General features: G+C 38.1%; 2 protein-coding genes across 2 annotated transcripts in view; both read left to right on the plus strand.

The window, feature by feature from the left end:
- BBS7 (Bardet-Biedl syndrome 7) overlaps positions 1 to 15,805 on the plus strand; it is a 43,249-nt gene extending 27,444 nt beyond the window's left edge. The window contains exons 14-19 of the mRNA XM_044224079.1: positions 1,875 to 2,014; positions 3,626 to 3,790; positions 12,242 to 12,351; positions 12,474 to 12,577; positions 12,708 to 12,831; positions 15,444 to 15,805. Coding sequence (XP_044080014.1) covers positions 1,875 to 2,014; positions 3,626 to 3,790; positions 12,242 to 12,351; positions 12,474 to 12,577; positions 12,708 to 12,831; positions 15,444 to 15,577 — 777 coding nt within the window. The 3' untranslated portion in view covers positions 15,578 to 15,805. The remainder of the gene's footprint in view (positions 1 to 1,874; positions 2,015 to 3,625; positions 3,791 to 12,241; positions 12,352 to 12,473; positions 12,578 to 12,707; positions 12,832 to 15,443) is intronic.
- Positions 15,806 to 17,483: 1,678 nt separating this feature from the next.
- Positions 17,484 to 23,840, plus strand: CCNA2 (cyclin A2). Its single transcript, XM_044224081.1, has 8 exons — positions 17,484 to 17,982; positions 18,748 to 18,991; positions 20,238 to 20,350; positions 20,551 to 20,774; positions 21,500 to 21,707; positions 22,276 to 22,389; positions 22,855 to 22,988; positions 23,305 to 23,840. The coding sequence occupies exons 1-8, from the start codon at positions 17,770 to 17,772 to the stop codon at positions 23,351 to 23,353; spliced, it is 1,299 nt and encodes a 432-aa protein (XP_044080016.1). The 5' UTR covers positions 17,484 to 17,769; the 3' UTR covers positions 23,354 to 23,840.
- Positions 23,841 to 23,866: the final 26 nt, after the last annotated feature.

Below are 23,866 nucleotides of genomic sequence, written 5' to 3' on the forward strand. Positions count from 1 at the left end.
GGAGGAATCTATTTTATAGCAATAAAATTACAGTATTATACACACAGCTATGTACTTAATTAACTGCAGCATTGTAGAGGCAGAAAAGTGGAACCAGAGTGAATATTTAATAATTGAATGGTTGAATAAATAGTTGTTTATAACATTTTCCATGGAATATAGCACAGCTGCAATAAAAAATTCACTGATCTATTCCTGTTAACATGGAGTGAATTTCATGAAAAACAAAATGTGCATAAAATCCTTATATATGAAAGAAAGGTATGAAAAGAAACACACTTCTCTGGTCCAATAGATTATGCAATAGGGGGAGAGCATGGGTGGGATGTTAGTGGGTGGGATGTGATGACATTAGGAGAAGCAAAGGGGAAAAAGTGATTATTAGAAATAAAAACAACGATGTCTATAATATAAATAGAATTTATTCATATGATATTGTACTTTAGTTTTTGTACATCTGCATAGAGGAATGTATGAAGGCATGACTACAAAATAGCAATAATGATCATCTCTGGGTGGCAGGATTTTGGTGACTTATATGTTCATCCTAATTTTTATTTATATTTTTAATAATGAATATGAATTGTTATATTCAAGAAAAGCAATATGATTTTTTATAGTGGAAAAAATTACGTGCCAGTGTAAACTTACCTTTTAAAAAGAAACCCTGAAATATAACTGTATCAGATGTGTTTTTTATTTCTTGTCTGTATTTTCATTTTTTATCTTTTTATCTTTCCTCTTTTCATTTAGAGCAATATTTGCAGTGTAACATATGCAAAAAACCTTGCTTTTAAACTTTTATTTATGTTCCCCATTTGAGGTACGACATTGATTTGCTGCCATGCCACCCCCCACCACTGCAACATGCTAAGAAAACTATGAATTAAAATATCAGCTAGGTTAGAGAAGTTACCGTTGTAATACAAGCACTACAGTCTATCTCATGAATGTGAGTTGAGAGGAGCAGAAAGTAGGCCAGGAGGGAGAAGCTGGACAGCTTTCCAACTCCTCTAAGATTAGCTCTTCACAGTTTAATGAATTATTATTTTCTGGTTAAGTGTTCTGATTTCTCAGGATATCTAACCAGGTATATTTAAAATAGCTCAAAAGAACTTCCTAATCCAAATATGTAATAACTAGATGGTATATACTTCTCTGTTTTCATAGAAAATTAAGAATTAAGTTCTTGGTGACATTTTTTCTGTCAATAGATTTTTTTTTTCTTAAACATTTTGAGAGAAAGAGAGAGAGCAGAGCGATGGGAGGGACAGAGGAAGAAGCAGACTCCCCATGGAGCAGGAAGCCCAACAGGGGGCTCAATCACAGGTCCTTGAGATCCTGACCTGAGCTGAAAGCAGACACTTAACCAGCTAAGCCACCCAGGCGCCCCTCTGTCAATAGATTTTTATAACAATAAGTATGCTGTAATACCCTCATGCGAAATGAAGTATTCCATTTAAGTTTTAGTTATTTGAAAAACTCACTTATCCCCTCAACAAAAATGTAAATGTTAACCATTTTTTATATGAATCTTATGAAATATATACCTTTGTTTTTAGATGTGGTGGGTAGTATGTGAGAATCTATTTTTTGGAACAGCATAGCACTGCTAAGTGTAGACAGATCACCTCAATGTATGTGATGGGAATAACTTTTATAAAGTTTGCTTTTCACAGCCAAAATCTTTTAAATTTTTCCTTTACTCTAGGTAAAAAGTAGTTGTTTAATAGAATGTCATTATTTACTTCAGAATATTACAGAGGATATTAAGGTCTAATTACTTGATTACTTCTGTTGAGCATTTTTAAGATAACATTTAAGTTATGCTGCTAGATTATTTTTATTTTCTTTGCTCTTTCGTGTTAAATCAGATTCGTTCAATTGAAGGCCAGTATGGCACACTTCAAGCATACGTGACTCCAAGGATTCAACCTAAAACCTGTCAGGTCCGCCAATACCTTATCAAACCCCTTTCACTTCATCAAAGAACTCACTTTATTGATCATGACAGGTAGGACAAAGGAGGTAGGAATTTATTTTTTAGGATATTCTGTAATGCAAATAAACTTCCTTCTGATTTTTACAGTATAAATTCCAGTAGCTGTTTATACATTTTAAAAATTAAATATTTAAACAGTATGGATTCATATTTTTTAATATTAGATTGGTCTTCTTTTAAAGGTTGGTTTGAGTTGAACTTTCCTATTTTTCTCATATATTACCATTCTGCTATCAGTAGAGTAATAGCTCTCTCCCCCAAACACCTATGATGAATAAATATGATTTAGAATTTGAGTTGCTCTGTGAATGGGATTTTATAATATTAGCCTCAAACATTATATTTGCTATTTCACCTCAGGGATTAAAGCAGTTGGTTGTGATAGTCCCTTATTTCTGACTGCTTTTTCAATTTAAGCATCCTCCTATTGGTAGTTTTCATTTTCTTTCCTAAAGATGAGAGGGCATGGTCTTAAATGAAAAAGAGAAAGAAATAACCATTACTAAATACTTTTCTCTCAGCTGTACATTGTGCATAGGCAATATCATTTAAGTTTGACAGTAAGCAAGACAGGTAGTAATGTCTCCAATTTACAAATGAGAAATGGAGTCTTGGAAAAGTAACTTGCTGACAGGAAACAGTTATTATGATTAGAAGCCGAAGTCCATATTTTTTTCTATTGCAGTTTGTAATTTTAAAGATATGTAATTTAAATAAGATGTAAGGGAAAAATATTCCTAAGGAAGATTTTTGGAAAACATTAAATAGATGCTCTTTGCAGTATCTTCCTGTTTTAAAGTCTAAGGTGTTGTTAGTGAAGGTAGCATGCTTGGTGTGCTGGAAAGAACAGCAAACTAGGAATAAAGAGACTAAGATTATAATCTTTTATTTTATCTAATGTTTTTCTTTGGCATTGGGAATAGCATTTAATCTCTTTGGGTTATAGTTTACTTATCTGCAAATGAAAGTGCTGGTCTGGCTGATATCACAAGCCCTTTCTAGTTCTTAGATTCCTTAATCCTGTATCCTCTTAAAATTCCTGAATCTTTAATCCCTTAAACTTTGCATTTTCTTAACTGTTTATAATTATCCAATTGATTTATTTTAAATTTATTTTACAGCCTTTTGTGTATATGTGCATATGTCTGTTTGTGTATGAATTTGCAAAACAAAGTATTATTGCATATCGCTGCAAGATAGCAGGTATTTTTCTCTAACTTGTCCAATGACTCAGAGCTAGTAAACAGCTACTAAATAATGGAGCAAGGTTTCAATCCATGCCTATTTTACTTGAAAGCCCAATTCCTTGCCTTCACATTATGCTGATTCTTTCCTTCAGGAAATTGTGTAAGTGTGTTTTGTAGTTTATATAGATGAACTTTTAAACAATGAAGTCTACCTGAATAAACTGAATTTTATTTGTAAAACTATTGTGTTAATTGAATATTAAAAGCACAGATGTGAGCATTCCTTTTTCCATGAAATTTTCCATGAAATTCTTTGTGGATACTTTTATATTTGTTTAACCACTGTTGCAGAATTCTGTTTGTTCATGTGTTGTGTACATAAATTACCTCCATTTAGTCCCACACACAAATGTGTACCTCCACTATTAAACTACAGACCCATGAATACGCTGACTTTAACGGGCCAGTTCAGTTTTGCTGAAGTTCACTCCTGGGTGGTGTTTTGCGTGCCTGAAGTTCCTGAAAAACCTCCAGCAGGAGAATGTGTGACATTTTACTTTCAGAACACCTTCCTGGATACACAACTTGAGAGTACCTACAGGTAAATAAAACTTATTATTGGTTCACAAATGTTTTTATATAAATGGAGCTTCTAATTTTTCATTTAAGGCAGAAATAACTTCAGAATAATGTGATTGAAAACCTGTACTGCCCAAGAGAATCTTAGAAAAACAAATTGAATTAATGAGCTTAAAACATGATTGAATAAAGAGGAGTATGAAAGATCAGTCAGTCTTTCCTATTCCCCACAATAGCCAGTTAGAAAATAAATTTGAAAAGACCCTTTCAGAGTAGCAATAATAACAAAATATCCATATAAAAATCTGTAGGAATATTCATTAGAAATGTAGGAATATTCATTAGAAATATGCAGAACTTACTTACATGAAGAAAACTTTAAAATTTTATTGACATAAAAGACTTAAGTGGAGTAATATATTCTATAGTCATCAATATGAAGACCATTGTAAACATGGCATTCCTTACCAAATTGTCTCAAACATTTATCGTAATTCCAATAAAATTTATTTCCAATAAAAATTCCAGTTGAATTTCTTAAAGCAAAAATGGGAAATGGCTCAGAACTTGAGAGTTAAGAACATACAGGACTTTGAAGCTATCATGTTAAAAGGTGAAGGTCATGTTTTTTATACTCTTAAGCTCCTATTTGTAGACCTGCCCCTTCACTGTCACTACTCATTCATCTCCCATAGGCTTCCATAATTTCTGTTTCTGAATAGAGTAGAGGCTAAATTTTCCTTCTCTTTGTTCCTATCTCTGAATGTGAAATGACCTACTTCTTGGGTAAGGCTAATTTTTCTGTCTGCTCTTTGAACTTGTACCCTCATGTTTTCTTTTTTTAAGATTTTGAGAGAGAGAGAGAGAGAGAGAGGGCCTGTGTGCAAGAGACTGTGGGTAGGGAGAGTGGGAGGCAGACTCCCCACTGAGCAAGGAGCCCCATATAGGGCTCGATCCAAGGACCCTGGGATCATGACCTGAGCCAAAGGCAGACACTTAACCTACTGAACAAGCTAGGTGCCCCATTTTTGTTTTTGTTTTTGTCTGGTGGTCAGCAAAACGAAGTTTATTGAGCAATAGTACAAAGCTCCCAAAGAGGGAGGGGACCGAGAGGGTCACGCTCATACTTATTTACCCATCATTCCCCCCTCTGAAGAGGTAACCCTAACTTATGTTAGGGGAAAAGGGCAATGACATCATAGCTACTTCCTGCTGGTTAGGGGCTGGTTGGAGAGTGGCAGTCAGGGTTTCTCTCGTCCTGACCTATCGAGGGGTCCCTTATAGATACCGATTCAACCTCCATGTGAGGCTCCCTGTAAAGCAGGTTAGGGCATTTAAAAGGCAAGGCTCAAAACACAGTGCAAGACTGAGTACAGCACGGTTTCTGTGAGACATAGAGGATATAGGAAGAGTAACATTTTCTGTGTCTTGTCGCTTCAAAACTAGTTTGAGCTCCTCTCTAGGTTCACAAATGGATTGTTTAATGCCCTGTTGGGGACCAGGGTTTGACTCTGGAATGGTGGACTCAGGCACTGTGCTGTTGGCCTTCCCAGACAGCCTCTAATAAGCACTTTGTAGCTTCGGGAATCAAGAGAGTGGGCAGCCACCACTGCCCCTAAGACATGCCAGGTAACCACAAGCGATCAGATTCAACTCTTTGCTTAAATATCCCATTTGCTGTTGAGCTAGCTCCCTGGCACCCAAGGCCATTTCCTTTAAAGCTGGGGTACTGAGCAAGGCCTTCTTGAGATTTTTAAAAGTTTTTTCTAACTCTGGATCCCACATTCATAGACGTGTACTAGCCGTCTGGGTGTCCTTGTTCAACCGATAGACCAATAGAAGAATTTCCTATTTCTCCATATCCTGGTATCCACAAGCAACAGTCTCCTCTTATACCCAAGAAACCTTTCCGTCAAGGGAAAGTTGAAGGGGTCCTTAAGGTGTATGGGAATGGACACTGCTTTTAAGGCCTGACCCACTTCAGCCTGAGTTCCCTAGACCTGGCAATTAATATCAGATTCTAATAAAGGGAGGCAATTGCTACTTTGCCTAGGGACTATCAATATGCGTTAAAATCTCTGCCTGAGAGAACTGTGGAACTCTCAGGCATTAAGAGTGAGAGAAAAGTACATCTCCCTAGGTGTATCCCAGAAGGTGACAAAATTTGACGATGGGTCGCCCAGAGACATCCTTAATGACAATACAGTGGTTGGACAATTGGCCCAGGGCAGAGAGTAGAATAGAAAAGGGGGCTCCAGCATCAAGAAGGAAATTGACTGGTTTTCCTTCTATTTCCAGAATTACCTGAGGCTCTGGGTTCCCTATGCTGAACTGCTTCGGGGGAGCCATGATGTAGAGCCCTAGTCCCCATCATTCCCAATCAGAGGTGCTTGCCACCTGAGCTCTTGCAGATTGAGGTCCCTAAACGCATTCAGATTTCCAGTGTCCTCCTCCACAAGAGCCTTGGTTTTTGCCAACAGGGGATGGGGCGGCCACAGAGATCGCATTTGGTGCCAGAGCCTTGGGAGGCCAAACTGGAAATGGCATGCAAGGCTGCAACCAGACTCAGTACTTCCTCTTTAGCTTCTCTTCCTGACTCTCCCTGTTGAGGACCAGGGTTTGACTCTGGAATGGTCCCAATTGTAAAAGTCCTGCTGATTAGAGCTCATTAGAGCTCTTCTAGTGTCCCCTTGGGGCCAACAGCCAACTTACGCAGTTTTTTCTGAATATTTGGGGCCGATTGGGTCTTTAAGAATGGTCTTGGCCTTGGGAGAATGAGGGGAGATAGCTATCTACCTAATGAGAGTCTCAACTTTTCTAAGAAAGCTATTGGTCTTTTCTTCCTCAGTTTGGGTTGACAGCATCATGTTTACCAACAGATTCAAATAACATTTACCAGAGATTTCCAAAGCTATCTTAACAATTACCCATGAAAACTTTAACCATTTTTTACCAGCAGACCCAAATATCCTTAAAAGCACAAACCTAACCAATGCTTTAGCAATTTATTCTTGGAAAAGATGTAGGTGTAACCCTATTTATCACCCAAGCAAAAACTTTCTTAACAATAACCCATGAAAACTTTGCGATAGACAAGATTAACTGCCATTAACACAAGTTTATTTGACCCTCAGCACATGTAGAAAGAATTGTTTCCAGCTCTAAACCTTATCAGCTCAACAGAGGAGCAGATGCCATGTTTTTTCCACCAAAGTGGAAATATGAAGTCCATGACAGGCTGGAGAAGACAGGGAATTTCCCCGAAACAAATGGAGTTTCAGCAACTACTTGGGGATATTCCTCAAAGTCTCAGTCCTGAGGTAGACTAACCACAGTTGGCTCCAGTTATAGCAATTAACCCTGGGAAATGAATGAGGAAGAAGCCTCCATGGACAGCTCAATCCCTCTATAGTATGGGCTTAGAAGTGATTGTGATACCAGTTTCCAAGGAGATTGTTAGGATCCTAATTGGGGTCTTGAGAGGATCCCAGTTGGGGTCTTGAGGATTTATAGCCTAGGCTCCAGTTGGAAACTTAACCTGTCTTTGATCCTGGTATCTTTCAGGAGTGGCCAGAACCTGATGTTTTTCTGCTTTGGAGAGGGTCTGACTTAACAGAAGCATTACATCCAAGTCTGGAAAACTTTGAGGTCCCTCTGCTTTGTCTGAGGTCTTATAGTGGCACCTCCCCTTGGTCCCCCTTTGAGCACTATATCTTCTTGCAGCGTATAAAGCCCTCCAGCACCTGCAGGGTTTCCAGGATAGGGTGGGACAGGTAAGGGGACCCAGTCTTACCTTAGGAAGGATGGATCCAGGGGTGAGGATTGCCCTTTGGACTCCATTTGCCTGTCTGCTTTTGATGTGGGTGTGATGTTCTTTTGTTCCTCCCCCAGTGGTACAGTGTGGATGAGAGAACAGTAGGGAGGCTGGGAATAGTCCTACACTGCTAAGGTCAGAAGAAAAAGAGTCACTTTCCCCACCACCAACCCCATCCCTTTTAAAATCTGGAAGGCGTTGTCCCTCAGGTGGCCATGTCTCATTCTCCAACTTGTATCATGGCCATGACCCAGAACAAAAGAAAATGAGTTGCCTTAGCTCAGTTACAACCAGGAAGGCATCCAGGTAAACGATATTGAACTTTTTATGGGTCTGATACTCTTCCTATAGCCTATAATGCCAGGAAGGGACTCCAAAGGAGTAAGGGTCTTGGTCAGGGAATTAAACATCTACAAGAAGAAAGGAAAAGGCATCCCTTACCTCGGTTTCTTAGAGTTGATCAGGGAGACTTGTGAAGAGAGAAAAAGGCATCCCCCACCTTAGTTTCTCCTCATCTTTTCTTGATGTGTGGCTGTAGCTGCTCAGGCGACTGAGAGCCAGAGTCACTGTCCTCTCTCTGAGGTACTGCCAGTGGTTGCACTTACCCAGGGTTGGTCCTACCTCCAGAGAGTGACCCTGGTTTCCCAACCCTTAAGGGTCCCTTAAAAGTCAATGGATACACTACATTTCTTTTAGTAGAGTTCTTCTATCTGGCGTAGCCACTTAATCATCTTTTAGTAGAATTGTTCTGGTGTCCCGAGAGGGGAAGTCCACTGGGATAAGCCCCAGTGGAACTGTAAAGTTGGGAGATGTCTTAGATCTTAGTTCTTTTGCCGTGCTTGGCCATCCTTCACATAGGTGGTATAGCCAGTTTGAGAGGTGTCCTAGTAATGCCAAGGATAGGAAGAGTCAGAAACAGGAGACTGTTTCTCACTGTAACAGGGAACAGAGTAAGATCCCTTGGAGCCACCCAAACCACTCCAGGGGACCATCCTGAGCTTTTCCACTCGTTCTCCTAGGGGAGGAATCAGCTGACAAATAGTAGAGGGGTTTCTCTCTGGATGCCTGGATGGGCAAGTAAGGAACTAGGTCCCTCTGAGAATCTTTGGATATCCAAAGATAGCCTTGGTCAGGCCCTTCAATTACTGCGAGGTTTTCCCTAGGTTCTACATCAGGTGATCTGTCCGCAAATGAGTTCCGAGCCCTTACCAAACCAACATTCCCAGCTTCTGTTGGGGATCAGTTGGAAGAAAAGAGCCTAGAGAGCCTGTCCCCCAAGACTGAGAATGGCAGTTGCGCTAATCGCTCTTAGATGGCTGATGGTGCCCATTGTTTCAACAAACAAAATGGGAGTCGGGGGGAGAGAGAGACTTGTTGCCCACTACTCACGGTTAGTTGTCCTTAGTGATGGTGGAGACCCTACATGAGCTCCCATAAATGTTACCGGATTTTTTTCTCTGTTGGTGCCCGCAGTTCTTGGTCACGCTGCTTCAAAGAATGAAGAGGTAGACCAGACCAAGCGTGGTGGTAAACAAAGCAAAGTTTATTGAATGATGGCAAAGTGATAGTACAAAATTCCCCAAGGAGGGAGAGGATCCAAGAAGGTTACCACCAAATTTTCTTGAGTCTAGGGGTATAAAAACCCCTTGGGCTTATTGAGACAGGCTGTTTTAATCTGACTAACCATCCCTGTGCTTGTCATCCAGTCAGGTTTTTGTCACCTATCAAATGGGAAAGGGTGGAGAAGGCTCCTTCCAGGGTGGTGTAAAATCTTTTTAAGGGTGGCTTCTCCTTGGGGGTGGGGAGGCGGAGCTTGTCCCTGCCTGCCTGACTTCCAACTATCCTTCATCAACAGTAAACCTCACACCTTAAACATAGCAGACAATTCAACATGCTCCTGGCATATTCTCTATTATTATAATAGCATAGCTTTGCTCTTTCCCATTCTCTGTCTTTAAATATTTTTTCCTTAACAGTCAAAACTCTAGGGATGCCTGGGTGGCTCAGTCCATTAAGCGTCTGCCTTTGGCTCAGGTCATGACCTCAGGGTCTTAGGATCAAGTCCAGCATCGGGCTCCTTGCTCAGCAGAGAGCATGCTTCTCTCTCTCTGTCTGCTGCTCCCCCTGCTTGTGCTCTCTCTTGTGCTCTCTCTCTCACACACACACACAAATTTTAAAAACTCTTAAAAAAAATAAAGCTATAAAAAACACCTTAAAAAAATCAAAACTCTGCTTATCCTCCCAGGCTCAACTCAATAGCTTCATTTTGAAGGCTTCCTTGATTCTCTTTTCTCTTCCTACCTGTCTTGGGTTATTTATTGTTATTTGAAGTACATATAATTTTTATGTAAGCTTGTGTCTTCAAATTAGACTTGAAGTTCCTCGTGGGCAGAGTCAATTTCTTAAGTATCTTTGTATGTTTCCTCCAAGTACCTACTGCATGGCTTTGAAAATAGTGGTGCTTAATAAATGTTTTTAGGGTGCCTGAATAAAATACATATATATGGAGAATATGTGCTTAGGAAGCAGACATACTTAGGTTTGAATCATGGCTCTTTGACTTACCAGCTATTTGCCTTCCTGGACTATTTAACTCTCTGAGCTTTAGTTTTCTTTTCTGAGGGATGGAAATAATAGCACTTCATTGAGTCGTGATGATTAAAAGAAGATAAACCATGTGACTTATTCCACAGTGCTAGGTACTGTATGTTTAATATTAAATATCATCAGTTAAAATTAAGGACTAGTGAAAATATGATGAAAAACACAATTGGAATCAAAATAATATATATGATTCATCTTTGTAGAAAAAAAGAATTCGCATTTGTCTACAGCTAGTTAATATAAACTATTATTGTGTGTGAAAACCAAATAAAAAGATGGCATTTAATACATGAAAGATGGTATATTTATTAATTAGGAAACTTTTGGTTATCATAACAAGGAACCAAATAGAAGCAGACCAACATACTGAAGAAAAGGAATTTATCAGCTCATATAATTTAAAAGTCCGGTAGTGGGGCATCTCAGTGGCTCGGTTGGTTAAGTATCTGCCTTTGGCACAGGACATGATCCCAGAGTCCAGGGTCCAGAGTCCTGGGATGGAGACCTGTGTCGGGCTCCCTGCTCTGTGGAAAGCCTGCTTCTCCCTCTGCCTGCCATTCTGCCTCCCTGTGCACTTTCTCTATATCTCTGTCAAACAAAAAAAACAAATAAAGTCTTTGAAAATAAAAGTCCAGTAGTAATCTGCTTCAAGCAAACAAAGAATATCCCTTTCCAAAATAAAACAAGACAAAATCAGAGAGGGAGATAAACCATAAGAGACTCTTAATCATAGGGAACAAACTGAAGGTTGCTGGAGGAGAGCAGGGTGGGAGGAATGGGGTAATTCGGTGATGGACATTGGGGAGGGTATGTGTTGTAATGAGCACTGGGTATTAAATAAGACTGATGAGTCACAGACCTGTACCGCTGAATCAAATAATACATTATATGTTAATTAATTGAATTTAAATTAAAAAGAAGGTAAGACTGTCCCTTTCCATTGCTCAGCTCTATTCTTGTCCTTTTTTGGCTTTCCTATCACCAGCAGTTCTGTCTAGTTTCCTATTTTTCCTAGTTTTCCTATTTTTACAGCTCTCATAGACCCTCTTTCCCATTAGTTCCAATAAAAGTCCCAGGATTGAGTTTCACTGTAGAGCTGTGAACCACTGTGGTCAGGAAGATGGAATATATAAGCTAAATTCTTCCTCTTAAAGTCCCACAAATGGGGTTGTGGCCAGTGCCACAGTGAAACTACAGTTGACCCTTAACACAGGTTTGAACTGCATGGGACTACTTATATGAGATTTTTAAAATAAATACAGTACTGTAAATTTATTTTCTCATGATTTTCTTAATAACATTTTCTTTCTCTAACTTTACTCTAAGAATATACTAAATCATATATATACAAAATATGTGTTGATAGACTATATTATTGGTAAGACTTCTGGAGAGTAGTAGGCTATTACTAGTTTGGGGGAAGTCAAAAGTGTTACATGTGTGTTTTTGACTGCAGGGGTTCAGCACTCCAACCCCCACATTGTTCAAGGGTCAACTGTATATGGATTGAGAAGGGTAAGAGGAAGAAGTGGTTCTATAACGAAAATGACATGTCCTGTATCCATAAGAAGTGGCAATGGATGATGGGCATGGAAGAACAGAATCTGTCATTCTTGGGCTTAATATAAACTTTCTTTTGAGAATGAAGAATGTAGTTATGTAATTTATGTGATTACAAGAAAGAAAAACATATGTAAATAAGCAATTCTAAATGCATTTTATATACATATGGAGTTAGCTGTTAGGAATTTTATTAGTGAAAGTGAAGGAAAAAAGATACTTTAATGAAGGATTTATATAAATTGTCATATGTTTAGGAGGCATGTTCTTCTGTTTACTTTCACAATTATCTTCAGAACTTGAATTTATATAATAATAAGAGGTTATACATTTTAATATGTTTTATATTAATAAGGAGACATGTATATAAAGATATCTAAAATCAAATGAATTCTAAACACCAGGTACTAGTCACAAAATATGTATTTACTGGACCTACTCACTGTATGTATTTTCTTCTAATGCTGTTCTTATAAAAATACATTAATTTTATAGAAAAGGAGAAGGAATTTTTAAATCTGACAACATTTCTACTATATCCATCCTAAAAGATGTGCTCTCTAAAGAAGCTACCAAAAGGAAAATTAACCTCAACATATCATACGGTAAAAAAAATAAAAAAAAAATAATAAATCATTCTAAGGTATTGTTTTTTGGTTGTTGTTACAATAAGAATGTTTCTGATCAAAATGACTTAGCTAATGGTGCCTGACTCACCTCCTTCTAGAGATAAATGAAGTATCAGTCAAACATACTTTAAAGCTAATCCACCCAAAGTTGGAGTACCAGTTGCTTTTGGCTAAGAAAGTGCAATTAATTGATGCTTTAAAAGTAAGTATACATTTCTTGGACTCATGATCATTACTTTATTGTGATGGGATTTCTAAAATTGCAAAGACTTTAAAGTTAGACTAGATTGGATTTTAAATATTAAAGTCCTTCTGTTTTTAATTTTAAATAGGAATTGCAGGTTCATGAGGGAAATACAAACTTTCTGATACCAGAATATCGCTGTATTCTCGAAGAAGCAGATCACCTACAGGAAGAGTACAAAAAGCAACCTGCACATCTTGAAAGACTGTACGGTTAGTGGACTATTCTAGAAAATTTTGCCATATTTATTTTCTACTGGTTATTTATGAAGGATCCTGTTAGAGAAGCTAGGTAGAAAGATAAGCAAAGTTACAGCAATCATGAACCAGTGAAAACCAATTTATGCATCACCTATTTTGTCAAATTTGTTTTAATATTTAATATTTTTACTTGAAAAAATAAAAGGGACACCTGGGTGACTCAGTCAGTTAAGTATTTGCCTTGGGATCAGGTCATGATCCCAGAGTTCTGGAATCAAGTCCCTGCATCAGGCTCCTTGCTCAGCAGGCAGCCTGCTTCTCTCCTTGTCTGCCACGCCCCCTCCTTGTGCTCTCTTTCTCCGAAAAATAAATTTTTTAAAAAAATAGAAAAAATGAAAGGAAAAATTAAGTGACATAAACATAATACAGTAAATTAATCTCTGTATATGAAGTCATCTAGTGTGAAATGAATATAACCTATGAAGCAATAAAATATAGGCCATATTTCACACAAATAATTTGTAGGTTCTATTGATATTATGAAATATCAAAAAGCAGCATTTAATATTTTTTAGGCAAAATATAATAAAGGATATATATGTGCTGTGAATTTAGGAAAGCTTGTTTTGCTTTGGTGCTGACAAGTTGGGTGTTAAACAAATTATCTAAAAAACTTTGAGAGCAAGAGGGAAGTATGCAGGAAGGGAGAGAAAGAGAAAGGATGGAACAGCATAAGGAAAACTTTTTTGTGATCTTTATGTAAACTAAGCTTATTTATTTCCTATTTTTTATAACATCTTCATTAATCAGATACTTAATCCTTACAATAGCTCTGCAAGGTAGATGGGATTATCTTCATTTTTCACATTTTTTAACTGAAATCTGACATTAAAGGCTTGTTGTCACAAAGGTAGTGGCAAAGCCTGCTTTAGAACTTGCTCACCCCAAAATGCTTGCTTTTTGCACTATGCAGAATCTTCAGTAGAGTCACTTGGTATCATCAATCCATGTTGATCTTTGAGCTTGCCTAATGAATTTATTTATAATATACTTATTTATTTATATGAAAATATTTTTAAGATTTTTATTCATTTGACAGAGAGATAGCAAGAAAGAGGGCACAAGCAGGGGAAGCAGCAGGCAGAGGGAGAGGGAGAAGTAGGCTCCCCACCAAGCAAGGAGTCCAATGCGGGACTCAATCCCAGCCTCCTGGGATCCTCCTGGGATCGTGACCCAAGCCAAAGGCATATGCTTAAGCTTAACAGAATGAGCCATGGAGGTGCCCCTTTGATCTTTTATCCTTATAATAACTTAGAAGATGGGTGGTTTTTTATTATCACCAGTTCTAAAACCCAGGAAGCTTTGAAAACTAAAACTTCATAAATCATTTGGCAGGAAATTTGACTTTATCTGAACTAATAATTTAATGACAAAACTCCACTTAAACTGACATCAGGTTATTTATAGTAATTTTCATTCCACTTAGTGTGAATATTCACCCATATATTTTGTTGCAGAAACACTATCATGTTTTGTTATCAGATGTTCCCAGTCATTCCCCTTGGATATTATGCCATATATGGTATATCCCTTTCATTATCTATCTAAAATATGAAAAATTCTGAAACATGTCTTGGATAAATCCCAAGAATGGTTAACATATTGATGGAATATTTTTAACTCAAATAGAAGTTAAGAACAGAATCTGTTGGGGAACCTGGGTAGCTCAGTATGTTAAGCATCTGCTTTCAACTGAGGTCATGAACTTGGGGTCCTGGGATCAAGCCCTGAGTAGGGCTCCCAGCTTGGTGGGGAGTCTGCTTCTCCCTCTCCCACTACCACCCTGATGTTCACTCCCAAATCAATAAAATCTTAAAAAAAAAAATCTTTCTACACTGTCAAAATGATCAGCTTGGTGAGAAAAATAAACCCCTCATTGTGATGTTATATATACCAATAGCAATTCAAAACTGGTCAGCAGTTAATTGTCGGAGTTTAGTAACTTTTAAGCAATTACTAAGCGATTAATGTTTTGGAAACCTGCCCTAAAATCCCCCCAAACAAATATTTTTTATAAGTATAAATACCTGGAGTGTCTCGGTGGCTGTTGGTTGAAAGTCTGTCTTTGACTCAGGTCATGATGTCAGGATCTTGGGATCCAGCCCTGCATTGGGCTCCCTGCTCACTGGGGGGAGTCTGCTTCTCTCCCTCACATTCTTCCTCTATGCTCTGTTTCTCTCAAATAAATAAATAAAATGTTTTTAAAAAAAAAAGTATCTAGGGTCCCTGGGTGGCTCAGTTGGTTAAGCCTCTGCCTTCAGCTCAGGTCATGATCCCAGAGTCCTGGGATTGAGTCCCACATCGGACTCCCAGCTCAATGGGAAGTCTGCTTCTCCCTCTGAGCTCCCCTCTCATGCTCTCTCACTCTGTCTCTCTCTCTCTCTCTCAAATAAATAAATAAAATCTTAAAAAAAAAAAAAAAGTATACCTTCAGGGTTTGTATGTTAAATAATGCAGTGATGAGTGCTTAGAAATAGATTCTCAAGTAATCACTCACTTTCATTAAGTACTGTGTTATTAATTAGAACTAATGAATGACAGGAAATTAACATTTTTCTTTATAGGCATGATCACTGATCTTTTCATAGATAAGTTCAAGTTCAAAGGCACCAATGTAAAAACCAAAGTACCTCTTTTACTGGAGATTCTGGACAATTATGACCAAAATGCATTGATTGCTTTCTTTGATGCTGCATGAAATAGAAACAAGGTAAAGTTCCAGAGAAGTCTTTTTAAATGAAATATGTTAAAACAGAATTATGGCACAAGCTAACTGTACATACTTTTATTTCAGATGCTTTTTAATATCATTTAAGACTTTAGGATATGACTTCTTTTAGTTCTATTTTGAGAAATGGAGCTTTTTAAAAATAAATAGAATTTTTATTTTAAAACAAGTGGAATGATTATAAGGAATTTTAATGAATTTTTTGTAAATGGATGTTTTAACTTTTAAATTGAGAAATGTTTGGAAAATAAAAATATATTCAAATATTTAACAAGGTATACACACATATATTAACTGTTTTATAGTGTTCAGAATTATTTAAATTCATTACTTCATCTGATATTCATAATATATATTGTTATTTTGTCAATCATATAAGAAAACTGATTCTCTATGAGGTTAAGTGATTAAGTGGACATTGTTATTATTTTGTAAAGCCTGGACCACATCCCAAATTCTGGTGCCTGGTTTGTGTCCTTGTTACTGTATATGTTGTTAACCAGTGGAAATAACTTATCAATTATTTTTTCTAGGGTTGAGATTGATTTGCAACTGATTTCAGTCTTGCTAGGTAATGTTTCTTGACCCAAGCTCAGTTTGCGGAATGCTTGAGTTGGTTCAGTGCTATGAATTGTGGCCAGGGAAATGAGCAGAGCTTGCACAGATTGAAAGGATCCTCACTTGCTGTCCTGTAACCAGTAGAACTGTACAAATGTACTACATGTGAAGAGTGCAGAGATAATGATGGCCTCTTAGATTTTCCTGCACTTGTATCCACTGATTTCCGTTTTATCATGTATGGAGGAAATAAGACTTTAAAGCTACAGAAGTTTTATTCATTAATCATAATTCATGTTTTTTCATATTCAGGGGAATAGTGTATTTAAAGGTTGTTTTAAAATGGCATAAAGATTATATAGTTATGTTTTCAAGGGCACACATGAATGTCAGAAAACAATAATGTTTCTTAATTACATACCATTATATTTATTATATGCAAACCTCATATATTAAATTTGAAAATTTGTTAAAGGGATATATCACTGAGTTTTATTTTAATAATGTCATATTGTTTTATTATATTTAAACAAATGTCGTTGCTAAATGGAATAAATAATTCTATCTAGGTCACTAGAATTTCACTGGGTGCTTATTGTTGGTTGCCACAGCTTGGGGAAGGAAGCATCAAAATCAGTTGACTGCTTAGTTGCATTTCTTATAGTATATTACATATATATACAGTACCTACATATATACATTATACATATATATACATTAATATATATATATCAACGGAGGTTCAAGGTGGCATCTTCCCTAATTGCATCTTCATTAGGGAAGTTCCAAGGCATGACTGAAGAAACACCAAATGAAATGAAAAGATGACTTTATAAATTTGAGTATCAGTTACTACGTGAGCAGCGTGTTAATGATTTGTGCACATTATATAATCGTGACAGTCATATGACATGTAGATATTTTTACTCTCAATTAATAGATAAAACTAAGAATCAGAGACCTTGAATAACCAGAGCAAGACTACCAGGCCAGTTAGTGGCTGGGTCAGATTTTATAGCTTTGGAAACCAGTTAAGCTCACTGAAGGTCCCAGGGCTAACGTTAAGCTGGGGCGGCCCACTAGCAATTGCTGAAGTTTAACTAAGTTTATTCTAGAGACAGCCCTTTCCCAGACTCCAGGGATCAGCTAGCAGCCCAGGTTAAAGTCACCAGAAACTCAGGCCCCGCCTCTTCGGCCGGCGCAGGCGTTTTTCCTCCCGCCGCCGTTCGGCACTTCTCCGCCCCTGCTCTGTAGCCTTCGCGGCGGCCTTCATTCGCCTGCGACCGTGTCGCCGTGACTGACGTCACGGGCATCGGCCTCCCCATTGGCCCATTTCAATAGTCGCGGGATACTTGAACTGCACGAACAGCCGCCGCTCCGGCGGGCTGCTCGCTACATCTTGGGGGCGTCTTTAGCCTTCCACGCCTGAGAGTTCCTGCCTACGCCTTTCGCAACCTCTTCGGAACTGCGCGATCCCGAGCGAGCAGGCTGGCCCAGGCTGTGGCGGCTGGCTACGATTGGAGCGTTTCTCGGCGGGGTCGGCCGGACGGAGTACACGCTGCTTGGCGCCGCAGGCTGATCCCGCCGCAACCCCGGGAGCAGTGATGTTGGGCAGCTCCGAGCCCGGTCCTGCGGCCGGCGAGGCGGGCTCATCGCTGCTAACATTGCAGCATACGGCGCTCCAAGAGGACCAGGAGAACATCAACCCTGAGAAGGCGGCGCCCGCCCAGCAGCCACGGACCCGGGCGGGGCTGGCGGTACTGAAGGCCGGGAACCCGCGCGTTCCAGCGCCGCAGCAGAGGCCCAAAACACGACGGGTAAAGAAATGAGCGATGTCTGCGGGAGGGAGGGCGGAGCGGGAGTTTTGCACGAGGTTTAGCAGGCCGAGGAGCGTGGAGAGAAGGTAACTTCCGAGCCTTTTTGAGGGAGGCCTGGGTCTAGAATCGCCTTGGTCCCCAGTTTTCTGGCATGTGCGATGCCACTTACAGCTTCTCTCCCATTACTCTCGTCGTCGCGCTGTGTTTTGCTGCTTATCTGCTCTTTTTTGGGGATATTTTTCTATAGATAAGGTCAAACCAACCCCTACGTGTGTCCGCGCTTTTCTTGCCGCTTTAAACACTAGGCACTGCCCTGGGATCTGGACCCCCTTCCTGCTTTCCATATGGTTAAGATTACCTCTATTTTAGGAAAGGGTATAAAAAATATTTTGCTTTTAGTAAATTCCGCCATTTTACCGGATTTGCTCTGTTGCTCCACCCTGGGGCGAAAGTGATGAACCAACACCTCTTAGCCGGCTCTCCTAAACTTGTCAACTTTCAGCCTGCCATTCCCCTCATCTTGTAGCCTTGTTTAGTTTTACATAATGTCACTTAGTGTGATTCTTTCTATAACTTATGTAGGAATGCCTGTACAGAATTTGAACATCCCTTTCTTCAGCCACTCAAACTTTACTGCCTAGATTTTGTCCCAGGTAGTTGAACCTCCTGAGAGTATTTGGTAATGAAAACAGAAACAGACCCCTAAGGGGAAGAAAGCAAAACTCCATTTAATGGACTCAAAGCCAGATATTTCTTTCTTTTTAGGTTGCACCTCTTAAGGATCTTCCTGTAAATGATGAACATGTCACTGTTCCTCCCTGGAAAGCAAACAGTAAACAGCCTGCATTTACCATTCATGTGGATGAAGCAGAACAAGAGACTCAGAAGAGGCCAGCTGAATCTAAAAAAACAGAACATGAAAATGTACTGGCTTTTAATTCAGCTATTACTTTACCTGGACCAAGAAAACCACTGGTACCTCTTGATTACCCAATGGATGGTAGTTTTGGTAAGTTTTAAAGAACATCTATCAAATCAATATAATCATAATTATTAAATAGGCTGAATTAATGATATTTTGCATTTTAAGACATTATCTTCCCTGATCCTTACTACTTAATGAAATTGCTTTAATGTAACAAAGTTTAGAAAGTGTGTGACTTACCTCCGATCTCACAGCTAATACAACCTAGTGACTTATAAATCCTAATTGGGTGCTCCTCCCTTACCGGTATACTACCAATCACATCAGTTTAAGTAGATCTCATACACCTTCCTTACTTGGGAGAATAGAATTCAGTTGTACTGATAAAACTCACTTTGTACATATCACTTCAGAGAATATTTGAATAGGATATACCTTTCAATATTGTGATATCTGATGTCTCTTCTGGCTTTAAAATTTTCTGTAAATCTAGTCTGCTACCAGAGAGGGACACTATCCTGTGAGTCAGGAGTTCAATTATGGCTGTTTGCAGTTAATCACATATAAAGTAGCTGCTATAAAGAAAGGTCAGCAGTTTGTGCAACTTCTTTACCATAGATCTGTCGAGTCACTGATAACTCATTAAGTTCAGTCTCATTTAGGTTTTAGTTCTTTTGTGGGAAGTGGTCTGGGAGTAGCAGGAAAGTCCTTTAGAAATAAAGTAATTTTTCTATTTTTATTGAAAATTTGTAAGAAGTTTTAACCTCAAATGAACCTTGAAGTGAAAAGAGTAATGAATGATATTCCTTGCCTCAAAGGGTCATTTAAAATGATAAAACATGGAACACTTGTTGATTGTAGTACTAATTTGTTGGAACAGCTCATAACAAAACTAATTCTCATTGACACTTTATCCCTCCTAGTTATTGCTGCATTGTACTCTGAATTTATCAGACTTTGTGGTCTGCAAACTCTTGGGGTAAATAGTACATAATATCACAAAACTTGGATTTTAACTGTCTTCATAGGATCACTGTGGTATCTCCTCTTCTCCCTCATGGAATATGAATCATACTTTAACATAATACATTTTCAAATGCACTTTCTTTTTAATGGCCTATTAGTATTTTCTCTTGTTGATTAAAACCAAGTGTACAGAGGTACTAAAGCCAGAGTGAAATATTCTATGTACTTTGTCAGAAGCCGCCCTTTTTAGCTGGATGAAAGAAATGCTTTTGTATGGGACACTTTACAAGGGCAATCAGTTTTGGCCATTACATTAATTAGAAAATTAAACAATGAACTTAATCATACTTTTATATTCTCCCAGAGTCACCGCATACTATGGATATTTCAATTGTATTAGAAGATGAAAAGCCATTGAGTGTCAATGAAGTCCCAGACTACCATGAGGATATTCACACATACCTTAGGGAAATGGAGGTAAGAGCTCTTAGAATCCAGCTTTTATACTATTGTTTATTCATTGTGGCAAAATGAAACTGAGAGGATGTTTTTAAGTTCTTTAACTGCTAGTGAATTATTGTAATGTTATACTTGTGTTTCTGATATGTAGCATCTTTGTTAATGGTAGAATAATCTAATTGCAATTTTAACATTATACTAAGTAACTTTCTCAACAGGTAAAATGTAAGCCTAAAGTGGGTTACATGAAGAAACAGCCAGACATCACTAACAGTATGAGGGCTATCCTTGTGGACTGGTTAGTTGAAGTAGGAGAAGAATATAAACTACAGAATGAGACCCTGCACTTGGCTGTGAACTACATTGATAGGTTCCTTTCATCAATGTCTGTGTTGAGAGGAAAACTTCAGCTTGTGGGCACTGCTGCTATGCTGTTGGCCTCGTAAGTTCAGCTTGGTTTGTTGGATTAAGTGATTGATACCTTTCTGTGTAGGGAAGAAGTTGTGATTTTTAAGATTGTAGCATTTTAATAAAAAACATAAGGCAGAAAGTCAGAGACAATTTTAGGGGTAGCAATATGAAACAGTGTGTGAAACTAATTTAGGATATTAATCTTCCCAGTTCTAGATTCCAGGGGACCTTCTTGAATGAAGATGAGAGACTGGCTACATTTTAATAAACTAGGAGTAGATTACCAAGTTTGAAAGTGTGGTTCCTTCCCTCAAAAAGTGCCTTTCTGGCATAAAATCTTTATTAAAAAATATGTATTAAATTACTTTTTAATTAATTTGTTAAAATAAATTTAAAGAATTTATCTTCTCCCATGGAAATTAGATATATTAAAAAACTAAAAATGTTTATTTTACTAAGAACTTCCTAAATTTTCAGTTATGTGGTAATAAACTCTGGCATTATTCCCATCTTGGAACTCTCTTGCTTCTTAGATCTTTTGACTGCATTGGGGAAAAATACCAAGTCCTGAATGGATTTGGGTCTTTTAGTTAGCATTTATCTAGCTCTGCTGGAAATGGTCAAGTACTAGGGCAAACAGCAATTGGCGGAGTGTAGGTTTTGGACATATTTCATGCTAAAGGGATTTCAGAATTAGATAAACAGCTTGCTTCTCTTTTTGGAAGGACTGATTACTTACAACTTTTTTCATTGTAGAAAGTTTGAAGAAATATACCCCCCAGAAGTAGCAGAGTTTGTGTACATTACAGATGATACCTATACCAAGAAACAGGTCCTGAGAATGGAGCACCTGGTTTTGAAAGTACTTGCTTTTGATCTAGCTGCACCAACAGTAAATCAGTTTCTTACTCAATACTTTCTGCACCAGCATTCTGCCAACTGCAAAGTTGAAAGTTTAGCAATGGTAAGTTCTTTACATTTGTTGAATGAAGAGTCTTAGGTCACACAGCTTAACTATATAGCTTTGGTCAAGGGATTTAGTGTTTTGGGGACAAATTAGTGTTGCAGTATAAAGAGAGCCTACCACTGGCAGAAGATAACATGAATTGGGAAATACTAAGGAAAATGGTATGAGGATGAAGTCTAAGAAATGGTAGCCAGAAGAGTTTTAAAAATTATTGGAAGAGGAAAAAGTATAGGATGAGGACAGATAAGGTTATGGGAGTTTTTTTTCCTTTGGCTGCCATAGAGCCAACCTTTTAAAGATTTTGTTTCTTTGAGAAAGAGAGAGCACAGAGAGGAAGGGAGAAGCAGACTCCCCACTAAGCAGGGATCCCGATGTGAGGCTTGATCCCAGAACCCTGGGATCATGTCCAGAGCCGAAGGCAGACATTTAACCAACTGAGTTACCCAGGTGCCCTGCCATAGAGCCAGTCTTAAAGACAGGAACATATTTGGGCAGAAGGGGAAATTTTGAGGCATGAATCCTAGAGCTCTTGTGATCAAAAAGTATATTTGCTCTTTCATTCCAGTTTTTGGGAGAATTAAGTCTCATAGATGCTGACCCCTATCTAAAGTACCTGCCATCAGTTATAGCTGCAGCAGCTTTTCATTTAGCACTCTACACAGTCACAGGACAGAGCTGGGTATGTATCACCATGTCCTCACACATCTGTCTTGCAACTTAAAATTTTATTTCTGCCAGGTAAGTTAGATAACTTCTATACAAGTTAGATAACTTCTATACAAGTGTTGCTAGAGGTACCTACCTGGGGAAAAAAACGTTCAAAAAATCTATGCTGTTTAAAGTGTCCTGTTTAGTAACATACGTTTGCTTGTTAGGTAGAAAGCTTTGTTATTCTTGGGTTTGAAAGGTGTGCTTGAAGAAATAGGACCATAAGACCTGCTGTTGGCAGGGAAAGTAGTAAAAACTGATCAAAGTCAGCATAAAAGATGGAATAAGGGCTTGAGAAATCTGGAAGATATGCTAGTTGGAGGTGTTAAGTCTTGAAATTTAACAAAACTCAAGTTTAATGCCAATACTAATTCACTGTATTTAGTGTCTGTTGCTAAAAACAAAACTCAGTGGTTTTCTACTCCCTTCTCTGCAGCCTGAATCTTTAGTTCAAAAGACTGGATATACCTTGGAAAGTCTTAAGCCTTGTCTCATGGACCTTCACCAGACCTACCTCAGAGCACCACAGCATGCACAACAGTCAATAAGAGAAAAATATAAAAGTTCAAAGTAAGAATTAACATTAATAGATATTAAAGAAGCTTGCTTTTTCAGGCCACCACATGATTGAGATCCTTGACATTTTAACTTTATCAAAGGATTCACAAAATAGGCACAGGCTCCTTGTAGCCAGGTGTTTTGAGTAGGTTGTAGTTATGCTTTATGTCTTGCATTTGAGGGAGAAAAGGGGAGAACGGGGCATGCTTGCATGTTTTGTGGACCAAGGATTCTATAACCATTAATTTCAATCAGACTAGAAATAGCATTTCTGTATTCCATGATCTTTACCCAATGAATATTTACTGAGTTTTTTTCCTACTTACAGGTATCATGGTGTTTCTCTCCTCAACCCACCAGAGACACTAAATGTGTAACAGTGAAAGACTGCTTTTGTTTTCTAAAATGTAAATCATTCAAAGTATATGGTGTACAGTTTTTGTAAGGTTTTAATTTTACAATCATTTCTGAATAGTGTTATGGTCAAGTACAAATTATGGTATCTATTACTTTTTAAATGGTTTTAATTTGTATATCTTTTGTACATGTAACTATCTTAGATATTTGGCTAATTTTAAGTGGTTTTGTTAAAGTATTAATAATGCCAGCTGTCATCACAGTAAGAATAAGAACTAATAAATGGATTTGGAAAATTTGGTTTTTGCAAGTCAAATCTGATTTGACTTTATGATATCACCTTGAAGAATTATTTTGTTTTACTGTAGAAGGGAACTGGGAAGGCTTCTCCTGAAATTGAAAAATAGTTTTAGGAAAACAGATAAAAGTTTGAGCAAGGAACTGGATCAATTTGGTGACTTGAGCATAATCTAAGCATATGTGAAATAAATCTGTACTTATTTATCAGTTGTGATGATCCTGAGAATTTTTCA

Source organism: Neovison vison, chromosome 11, assembly GCF_020171115.1.
Source record: "Neovison vison isolate M4711 chromosome 11, ASM_NN_V1, whole genome shotgun sequence".
Taxonomy (NCBI): Eukaryota; Metazoa; Chordata; class Mammalia; order Carnivora; family Mustelidae; genus Neogale; species Neogale vison.

What these genes read in the sequence shown, in the direction of transcription:
- CCNA2 (XM_044224081.1), top strand. Translation starts at nt 17,770, where the DNA reads ATGTTGGGCAGCTCCGAGCCCGGTCCTGCGGCCGGCGAGGCGGGCTCA. An exon ending in AGAGGCCCAAAACACGACGG is followed by an intron (nt 17,983 to 18,747) that starts GTAAAGAAATGA and finishes CTTTCTTTTTAG; the next exon opens with GTTGCACCTCTTAAGGATCT. An exon ending in CATACCTTAGGGAAATGGAG is followed by an intron (nt 20,351 to 20,550) that starts GTAAGAGCTCTT and finishes CTTTCTCAACAG; the next exon opens with GTAAAATGTAAGCCTAAAGT.